Source organism: Alligator sinensis, unplaced genomic scaffold, assembly GCF_000455745.1.
Source record: "Alligator sinensis unplaced genomic scaffold, ASM45574v1 scaffold267_1, whole genome shotgun sequence".
In the NCBI taxonomy this organism is placed as follows: Eukaryota; Metazoa; Chordata; order Crocodylia; family Alligatoridae; genus Alligator; species Alligator sinensis.
The window spans coordinates 694,597-705,341 of record NW_005842100.1 but is presented as its reverse complement, the minus strand read 5'-3'; the positions used below and the strand labels follow the sequence as shown (position 1 = coordinate 705,341).

General features: G+C 39.6%; 1 protein-coding gene across 4 annotated transcripts in view; it reads left to right on the top strand.

Moving 5' to 3' along the window:
* Window positions 1-10,745, top strand: part of ALDH1L2 (aldehyde dehydrogenase 1 family member L2) — a 46,511-nt gene that overhangs the window by 21,659 nt on the left and 14,107 nt on the right. Inside the window, exons 7-15 of one of the 4 annotated variants that reach the window (XM_025204884.1) lie at window positions 1,091-1,225; window positions 1,646-1,771; window positions 2,802-2,893; window positions 4,200-4,347; window positions 5,708-5,827; window positions 6,979-7,106; window positions 9,383-9,533; window positions 10,005-10,075; window positions 10,197-10,302. In XM_025204884.1, coding sequence (XP_025060669.1) covers window positions 1,091-1,225; window positions 1,646-1,771; window positions 2,802-2,893; window positions 4,200-4,347; window positions 5,708-5,827; window positions 6,979-7,106; window positions 9,383-9,533; window positions 10,005-10,075; window positions 10,197-10,302 — 1,077 coding nt within the window. The remainder of the gene's footprint in view (window positions 1-1,090; window positions 1,226-1,645; window positions 1,772-2,801; window positions 2,894-4,199; window positions 4,348-5,707; window positions 5,828-6,978; window positions 7,107-9,382; window positions 9,534-10,004; window positions 10,076-10,196; window positions 10,303-10,745) is intronic. The other 3 variants (XM_025204887.1, XM_025204886.1, XM_025204888.1) reach the window with 3 other exon arrangements.

Here is a 10,745-nt window from a genome sequence, read left to right as displayed (position 1 = left end):
CCTGCTGAAGCTGTTCCAGCTGGTTTAATATATTGAAGTAAGCAGTAAGACAGAAAACAAAAATGTGCCTCTAGCTTAAGGATTAGCACATTTGAGAGCTGGAGCAACTAGATTCCAGGCCAACTCCAATAAATCTTTAATTATTTATGAAAAGCAAAACGAGAGGTTCACATCATTCCACACCAGAACAGTACACAGTACAGTACAGAGTGCACTGCTGGCAGCACTTGTACAGGAGGTAGGTCATGTAGGTTCTGAATCCATCAGGCAGCAAAAGGAAATGAACTGGTGTCTCCCACATCCTGGCTAAATGACTTAACTAAAGGACTGTTAGGTAAAATAGGAGCATCACTTCATCCTCCCACAGTGTTGTGACTACCTGCTTTTCTTACTAGTGCTTGAAAATGAAACATTTTTTCTGAGTTAATCAAAAACAGTGTTTCCAGTTTTTCATTTGTCAAGAGCAACAGAAGAAAATATATTTGATCAGAGCCAAACTGATGATTTTATTTTGCACTCACAGAGCCTCACATGCAGCTGCATCAAAGGCGGGTAGAGACAAGAATTTGCTCACTACATTTCCCTGATCACTTGTTCCTGAATGAGAAGGAGAGTAACAGCCTGCTGGCAGTTACTCCCCTTGCCCTTGGGTTCTGGTGATAATATTGTTGGCATGCTAAGGGGAATGTCCAGCACACAGACATGTAGCAATACTTATCACTGAGTCATAGTACTTTTTATTAGGTGATTCTCTAAGGCTGGTCAATTTAGTCCTTGTATAATTACTATTTAATACTTGTATTCACAGCAGTGCCTGTTGGCCCTCCTCACATTCTGGGTATTAGCGTAGTGGGCACAGTACTGTAGACAGAGAAATGGATACTGTTCCCCCAAAGGCTGGCCAGCAAGGCCATTCGTGCAAGGCCTTACATGTTCCGGGTTGCAAAACTGTCATGATACTACTGTAACACACATTTTACAATTTACGTGTGAATATAAAAGAGCTTTTGTCAAGTAACATCTGGAAAACAATATTAATATAAAAGAAACACATAAGAACCATGTATGTTTCATTTGATTTGGTTTTTAGGCGGTTACTTTCTATGGGTCCTCACTGCTTGATGGCTCAGTGCCTTCTGGGCAACCTTTGGCAATAGAAGGTGCTATAAAACCAGGACTTGTAACCAAAAATGGGCTAGTACTCTTTGGTAATGATGGAAAGATGGTAAGTACTGAACAAGGTAAATACTGTATCAGAGAAATACAAATATGGACTGAGCAATTTAGGGGGGAATTTTTAATGGGTGGATATTTTATGCTGTTCAAAAGCTTTAAATATAGTAATTAGTCAAGTCATCAACCACAACTATGACAGTCTCCTATCATTCCACAAAAAGTATATGGGACTTTGCTATTTATCATAGATATTTCCTACCACATAGTACATCAGTTTCTTTTTTATTTTAAAATGTACTTAAGTTTGCCATAATGAAGAGAACATTAAATGTTCTCTTCATCATAGCATATTTCCTGCAAGTCATTTACTTTTCATTATTATTTGAAGCATCACAATAATATTTAAAACCTCCCTTTACAATGTTTCACATTACCACAAATGCTTTAAATTATATCCTCCCCTTTTCAGTTGCTTGTGAGAAACTTACAGTTTGAAGATGGAAAAATGATCCCTGCATCTAAATACTTTGCTGCTGGTGAAACAAGTGCTATTGAACTAACAGAAGAGGAAAAAAAGATGGCAGAAGACATCAAGGTAATTCTGTAAAATGCTTTTATTAGGATATCACGTTAGGGAAAATCACTAAAGTTGCCTTGCTACAGCCAAGATATAGTTTTTATTTAACTGTGCAAGATTTTTTTTAATAAAGCATATACAATAAAGTAAAAGACATTTATTTTAAGTCACTGGTGCTCAACCTTTTGACTAGATGAGTGGTGTAGGGCCAGTCTGCAGCTGGATCAAACCCTACACTCCAGGATTGGGCCCTGGGGCCCAGCACCACCCCTGCCTGCCCCAGGCACCAGGATCAAGTCATCCCCTCCCACCCTTGCACATGGGGATTGGTCCCTACGGACCTGGTGCTGCTCCCTCTTGCTCAGACTGGTCCGTGAGCATGAACATTATTTTCATTTTATTAAAGTTTGTTGCATATGTGGAATATATTAATACACATTACAAAAGGAATCCTTTAATGGTAGTAATGTTATGCTGAAAGGTATTAATGGCTGCCATAAAGTGCATGTTTGAGCTATAAACAATCACAGACCTTATTATAGCTGAGGCTTACTAAGCATCCTCTGAAGCTAAATGGAAGCAGTATTTTAGGTATTAAGGTCTACTAGCTAATTTACTTCATGGGGAAGCCTGAGGTAGACTAACCCATACAGTCCAAAGGACTTCCTTGGGATTGACTGCAAACACAGGGGATAAGAGATTGAAAAGCTCATCTGTGTAAAAACCGGAAAGTCAGCAGATAGCAAGAGAAACATTCATGAGAGTAGTCCTGAAAGTAGAGTGAAAGAACTGTTTGGGGCACAGAACTAGGTGGTGGAATAGGCTTGGAAACTGAGCAAGTAAACTACCTGCTCTTTGTTTCTACTTAGTTGTCTGGCTTCTTATCTTAGGAACCCTAGAAATAATACATTTTGAATAAATTGATATGTTTAGAAACACACATTGTTTGGCAAATGTATGAGCTTGTCAGTAAAACTATACCTCTTGCTGTTAAAGAGGTTTATTTTTACTATTATATTATTATGCATGGTTATTTTTTCTATTTTAGTCCATTTGGGTTGGAATTTTGACTAACATTCCTGTAATTGAGGATTCTACTGACTTCTTCAAATCTGGAGCATCCTCTATGCATGTTGTCAGGTAACTAAATATGTTAAGTAACTATGTTTCAAAGCAATTGTAGAGAAGTTGCAGTAGTAGTGAAGTTGAGATGGTACCCACAGTATCTGTGATTTTCCTTTCTTTTACCCGTAAATTAGTTTCACAACAAAATATATTTATTGTGACAATTTAAAATACTTCCTTACCCTCAGAAACCTAATAGGGGAATGACAGAGCTATATGAGATGGTTCAAGGGTCCAATCTTGCACTCCTCGAGCAGAATTCTTCTGGACTTCAATAACATTTTCCTCATTGGGAGTTCTGCCACAATAAAGGCTGTGCCATGGCAAATATATTTAGATATGTGTCTTTCAGAATTCTCTGCCAAAGGCCATTTCAAAATTGAGGAACCTAATTCTTCAGCTCGATGGAGTACTCCTAGTGGTATCAATAAGCCTTTGTACAAGAAGGACTGAGCCCTGATTTTGCAAATGAAGTAAGGTTATTCTGTGTCAGGTCATGCCAGGTAACCTCATTCTTTTCTCTAATCCAAATGTCCAAGACTATCCTACGATAGCCCCTTTTTATCCAGAATCACTTGCATGCAAAAAGTCTACCAAATGTAATGTGTTTCAGATCTTACTAGCCAAACTAGGTAGCCCAGTGACATATTTGTATAACAGATATTTGTCATTTGCTATTCAGTCATAAAATGTTACCAAAGGGTACATCTACATGAAACCTGTATTGCTCAGTTGACTTGTAAATACAAGTACTAACTTTCAGCAGAGTTTTCCATGTGCAGCAGTACATGTGTAAACACTGACCCGCTGGGGCACAAGGGTGCTTCAGTGTAGGGGCTGCCTGTCAGCTGTCTGCCCTCGTGCCCCAGACAGACCCTCCACAGCACGTTGGGGCCTGTTCAGAGCAGCCTCAGGCTGTTAGGCTGACCCCCAGTGCCCCTTGCCAGCTGTGGGTGTCTAGACCCGGCTCAGTGTGTTGCGGTCCAGACGCATGTGTAAATTGTGTGCCTGGGAGCTTCCTGGGAGCAATAGGCTGTGGAGCAATAAGCTTCGCAGTTTATTGCTGCGCAGTACTAGCATGGGTAGATGTGCCCAAGAGTATTTCAAGCCATTGGGCTGAATTCTTTCCTTGATACCGAATATATTCAATATGTATAACTGAAGACACTATTCAACCCAGATGGCTGTCACTAGTATGACACAATCACCAAGCAGTAACACATAGGGAAATAAGTATACAGAAAACCCTTTTTTAATTATTTAGTTGTTTGAATAAGCCTTTAATTTATAATTCAATTTATTTCTTCTCTGCAATCTTAAGAATGATTGAAGAGATCAAACAAAAGTATAGTGGACTTCAACTGCAGAATGAAGATGTGTATATGGCCACTAAGTTTACAGACTTTATTCAGATGCTTGTGAGGAGATTGAGGGGAGAGGACAAAGAAGAAGAATTAATCATAGATTATGTAAGCCTTTGTGTGTGTTTGTTTTGTTTCATTGACTTTTGCTTGCTTTCTTTTATGCTATAAATTTTGTTTCTGTCATTTTCATTTATTTGTCACTGATTAATTCCATTGTTCATGGAAGTGAAAGATAAATAGCACTGGATAGATTTGTGCATATTAAGTAGGTAAACCTCCCTGCACTGCCTTGCTATAGTATACCTCAGTCACTTAGCCCATGGCACCAAGGGCTGCATCCAGATGAACACAGCCATGCAGTATGTGGTGCCACAGACATGTCTGCAGCACCACATACCATACATTCAGCTGTTATCTATGCTGCAAGGGAGCAGCAGGTGGTGGGGGTTTGACCCCTGGATATCCAGGGGTCAAAAAACCCACACCAAAAAAAAAAGCAGAGTGGCGCATGTGGGGACAGCGCACGTCACTCAGAACTGGAGCTTGGCCAACCAGAACCAAGCTTTGGCTGCACATCAGGCTCTGAGCAGCAGGATTGCTGCTGCTGCAGCCCCAGGAAGCCCCCGGACCCCTGGTAAGGCTGCTGGGGCCGGCCCAGTGCAGACCCATGCCTCCCCTACCCCACCCAGAGTAACCTGTCATGCACCAGAGGGTGCATGGCACAGGCGTTCCCCAGGGACAGCCGGCAGCAGCACTGCTAGTTGTCCCCAGGGAACAAAATGTCCACACTTGTGTCCACATAAGCCCTAACCCAGTGGTCTCCAACCCTTTTATGGTGAAGATCACTTTTTGGCACCCCAGGATCTACTGCACACCCCCTGCCTGCACCCCACTGCTCTGCCTGTCCCCATCCCACTCACCCATCCCAGCCTGGGAGTCAGGAGGCATGGCTCAGCCCAACCACATGCATCCTGCTGCTCCCAATTGGGCAGCCTCTGACAGACTGCGATCGACTGTCAGAGGCTCCACGATCAACCTTGACAGGTTGGTGACCACTGCCCTAACCTGAGAGGGCAGGGCAGTGTTTGGCTGCAGAGAATCTAGGCAGTATTGCTAGAATTCAAGGGGATACTTAAATAAACATTCAAAAAAAATCACACCCACTTAAATACTTCACTGACCTTGGTCCTTAATGAATATTTGATCCTGGAGGTTGAGAGGTAAAAGCACAGAAATTAATTCATCAGTCTCTTAACTCAGACATTCCTATGCAGAAGAAAAATCACTTTCTTTTTAGTGTTGCTTTATGGAGAGATATTAACAGCCACATATGCGTCCTAATATTTGGCTGAAAAATGGCTATGCATGTTGCAATTAAACATTGTAATTCACTGTTTCACCAAATTGAAAAGTACTTTGACCTGTTACATGCAAGGCAAATTGAAATCTTTTGTTTAATTGTTAGGTTTCAAAAACTGTAAACAATATGACTGTGAAGATGCCTTATCAGTGTTTTATAAATGGACAGTTTATGGATGCTGAAGATGGAAAAACATATGCCACAATAAACCCAACAGATGGATCAGTGAGTAGTTTCTGCATCTGATAAATACTCACTTATTCTGAATAATCTGTATCTTGATAATCTAAAATACTGATAACATACTGCCAAATTGAAATCACACAATATTTATGTTTATCTTATAATAATAATAATCTTATTAAATAATAAGGTTATATTTTATTATAAATTTATATTACAATTTTAAAAAATATTAACAACTATTTTCTACTTCTTAGTTTTTGTGCTCCTTGTTAGCTTTTTGCATTTTTTCTTAGTCTAAACAGTAAAACTTGGCTAATTTGTTCATGGTCTGTTTCAGGTCAGTTTTTACTAGCAGCCTGAATGCTTTAGCTTAGTTGTGCTATGTTGAGCTTTGCAAACAGAAGGGGGAAATGATTATTTGTTCAAAAGTGTTATCACTGGAATTGTTTTTTCTTAGAAATACTAATATCAACCATTGGTTTTGTAAGAGTTTAACTTTATAAATTTGACATTTTAGACCAAATTTAGCTTTAGATAATGCCCCTTTAAGTTGGCTTTAAGAAAAATGGCTTCTTAGCCTCAGAAGGCATGACTTTATTTTCAAAAAGTACCATAGTTTGGTTGAGCAACTCTTAACTGAAAAAACAGTAAATAATAAGCTTGGTTCTGATTTCACATGAAAATCTGGAATGAACTAAAATCCACTGAAGTCAAAAGAGTTTGTTGCATCAGCCAATTATGATTTTTCCAAGGTGAAATGGAATCGGATCTTAGTGATTCTGCATTAGCTTTAGGTACCTTAAAAAAACCTGAACATCTGTGGAAGATGTTCCATTCCAAGGCACTGAAATATCCAAAAAATACTCCAGAATTTTCAGGTATTATATCATAGTCCAGTACCAGGCATTAAGCTTTCCCACTTCTTCAGTACCACATCAATTTAATACTTCAAAAATAAAGTAAAAGGTATGATGAAACTCTTCCCTGTTATCAGGGTTTGGGAACAGAATTGGACTATATGCACAGTCCTCCCAATTCTACCACCTTCAGTAGCTTCTGAGTTTTTTCTGAACCTGACTGATAAAGGCATGATAAGTCATCATCAGAATATTAAGTGCTTGTTTATATCCAAGTAAACGTTTTTAGAAGAAAGGAAGCACTCTTTACGACACCATGTTTCAATCTGACAGATAATAGCTAAGGTATCTTATGCTTCGGTGGAGGATGTTGACAAGGCAGTAGCAGCAGCAAAAGATGCATTTGAAAATGGTGAATGGGGAAAAATGAATGCAAGAGAAAGGGGAAGATTAATATACAGGTATGTGAGTGGTGGCATTTCGTTTGCTTGTATTTATTTTTACGTGCTCTGAAAAGTCATAGCAAAACTTCTCTGAACATGATGAACATTCCTTGTCTCTTGTCAAAGCTGTAGGGCTAGCTAACACATTTCTGCTCTTCCGCCATACATCTTGTGTCTCTTGTTCTGTTCTGCATTAAAACAGAATGTCCTGGTTCCTCCCCTTTTGAGATGGAGACCTATTCACTGTATACGGCCTGCTTTTTCCTTACAGCCCAGCTGTACTTTGTGTACCCACATTTATTCCCTCTGTGAGCCTGAGACCCATGCAATTGTCCTTTTCAACTCATTGTATTTTTCTGTGTCATCTGTTGCAAAGAACCGGGGGGAAAGGGTTTAAAAATAAAAGTAGTCTACATGCACTTACAGGCTTATTCTGCATGGTAAAGTTTTGCTGGCATATCTGTTTTGGCTGGAAAATAAAACCACAGGTAGGGATTGGAAGACTATTGGAAGCCAAGCACTATAACCTGGGCCTCAGCTACATTCGGACTGCAAAATAGACAAGCTTTAGGTCACCTCCAGATTGGAGTACAGGGTTCATCTTAATTAAGCCCCTTGTGAATGAGTGAACAATCTTGAGTTAAACATGCATATAAACCTGAGCTTAGGGGATAAAGTCCAGATAAGAACTGCTAGGGCTTTGTTACACATGACAGTGTGAGCTGCACAAATGTTGATGAGTGTTAGTGCTAGTTCAAGTTTAGATCAGTCATACACTGCTCTTCTCCTGGCTGAGCCCACCCAGAAAGCAATGGCAATGGCTGCCGGGCAGGCAGGTTGGTTAACCCTTCCCTGCCTGCTCCCCCAAGACAGATACCATAGGTAGCCACAAGCGAGCAGGTATCTGGGGTGCTGGGGAGGCAGTGGGCCTAATCTGCACCAGTGGAGGAGGGCAGGGCACAGGTGGGGTGGCTACACCTTAGTGTAACATGAACTAGTTAACACAGATCAGAAAGAATCCTGTTCTGGAGAAGCATAACTTTGAGCTGCTTAACAAGCACTTAAAACCAGTTTCAGGTGTTAATGTAAGGACAGTCCAGGGGTTAAGAGCTCCAGGAGCTGCCCAACATTACTGTGTAACAAGGCTTATAGAGCTTATTCCATCTGAGGAACAGGATTAAGCCCTAATAGCCAAAGACCTCTTTTGCAGGTATGGACTAAAAATATGGACAAACATACGCTGGTGCTCAGAAATGCACAACAGCTGTTACAATCTGTTTATGTCTACACAATTATTCAGTGATACAAGTTGGCTAAATCACCCTGAGTTATCCCTGAATGAAGCAGGATTAAAGTTGGTGCAGTTTTGCTACCTTTGCATCGCTACAGAATCATGTGACTATAATGATGGTATTGTAACAGCTTATGACAGTATTCTTGGGTATAGATATACCCCGAGTCCCCACTAGGGGGGGTTGCTCATTTTTTAAATTTTTCTTATTTACATATATTGCAGTGCTTTTATATTGGTTGAACCTTTTTATGTTAGAGAAAAGGCCTCTGTATGACCCACCCTGCTCAGATTGGATTTTGGGGGCAGTACCTAGGCATGCAGGTTAGCTACATTAAGGCTTCCAAGCCTCAGATCCTTAGACAACTATTAGGAAGAGCCTCTTCCCTCTTTCCTTCAGTGAAATATCCATTCCATTATATCCTACAGAAAATGCTATGGTCAGTTCTGGGCCAACTTACAGCTTTCATAATTATTAAAGAGAACTCCATATATGTTATCCTTTTATAAACATTTTACATGAGATTTATTTGATTGTTCATATGGAAAATAGAACGTAATCCATCTTTTTAATATGTAATACTGTAAGAGAAAAGCACTTACCTAATCACTTACAAAAACATGTACTGGGCATATAGTAACAAAATGCAGGCAGATACATGAGCTGAAAAAATAAACTAGATAAACCTGGGCTACTGTTGTAGAGGAAGGTCTAAGCAAGACACTGCATGCACAAACTGATTCATCCAGGGAAGTCTTTCTAGCTAAGCAGAGTCTCTGGGATACCTCATAAGCATAGAGTGTCTGCTTATATGGCCCAGTTCAGCTCAGGCCATTAGTAAAGTTAACAAATAGTTTAAGGCTTCAGTTCTGTAATCTTAGAAGTCGCAGAAAATTTCCTGAGTGAAGTTTAGTGTTTTGCAAGTACTAAATCTGGTTTTTAGGATATAGCTAAAAATGTTATTCCCCAGCATTATTTTTATTTTCATTTGTTGTGTTGAAGACTTGCAGACCTAATGGAGAAACACCAAGAGGAATTAGCAACAATTGAGACCATTGATTCAGGAGCTGTCTACACTTTAGCTTTGAAGACCCATGTTGGCATGTCTGTGCAAACATTCCGATACTTTGCTGGGTGGTGCGACAAAATTCAGGCAAGCTAATGCATATCTCGGCGTGTATGCAAAGATACATAAGCAGCATTTTCTTTTTTTATATACAGTCTGAAAGGGCCACATTAGCACGGGGAATCCAACACTGTGAGGGACAGAATGAGACTTTTTTTACCTAGTTTGAATTATCTTAGAAGTGTAATAGAAGCATATCCCATTGGGAAACAAGGACCTAAGAATCCTACTCTGAATACCAGATAAGCTGACTGAAATATAGAGCATCATAACCGAGATGCATCATTCTTTGGTTATACACCAGCAGCATTCCTGCATCTTTTCTGGTATTCAATTTTACAGAAAGTTGTTATGTGGCTTTAAGAAGCATTTTCTGCTGGCAGTATTTTATTTATTGACTGAGTTGTGTTTGACAACCAGTGTATTCTTAAAATATATCCTAAAGGGAAAATGAGAATTATCTGATGTGTCTCTTTTTTTTTTTTTTTTTTCCTTCAGGGCTCTACAATCCCAATTAACCATGCACGCCCAAACCATAACCTAACCTTCACCAAGAAGGAACCCATAGGGTAAGATTGTTGTCTTTTTTTTGTTGTGACAGTACATGAATGTTGACCTTAACAAATAGAAACTACATTCAAAATTTGTTTAAAAATATCATCTTTTTCCTTTTTTCCCCCCAATCTCAAGTGTCTGTGCAATAGTTATTCCCTGGAATTACCCTCTGATGATGCTTGCATGGAAGAGTGCAGCATGCTTGGCTGCAGGCAACACATTAGTTCTCAAACCAGCACAGGTAAAATCAAAAGGCAAAATGCAAAGTACATGTCTGATCCTCCAGTCCCTATTCAGGCAAAGTTCCCATTGACTGTTCATTGATAGACCTGTTACATTCCATAAAAAGCATATAAAGCAACAAGTGTTCCTACACTGATGTAAGAGAGTCTCAATTACAGAACCAAATTGTCACTATATGTATATCCCTTGATATTTTTTGTTGCGTGGAGCTATGGTACAGAAGAGGGAGAGAAGACATTGCAAAGTGAGATGAACATACAGTCGGAACATGAACAGATGCATTTCTTTTTACGAGAGAAAGTCGTAAAAAGACTCTTTCTTTGCCACCTTTTTCTTTGCCACCTTTGTGGACAAGAATATGAACTAATGCAAGATGTATATTGTAACATGATGAAAACATTGTGCATTAGAAATGTCATGGGTTACTTAACTACTCTGACT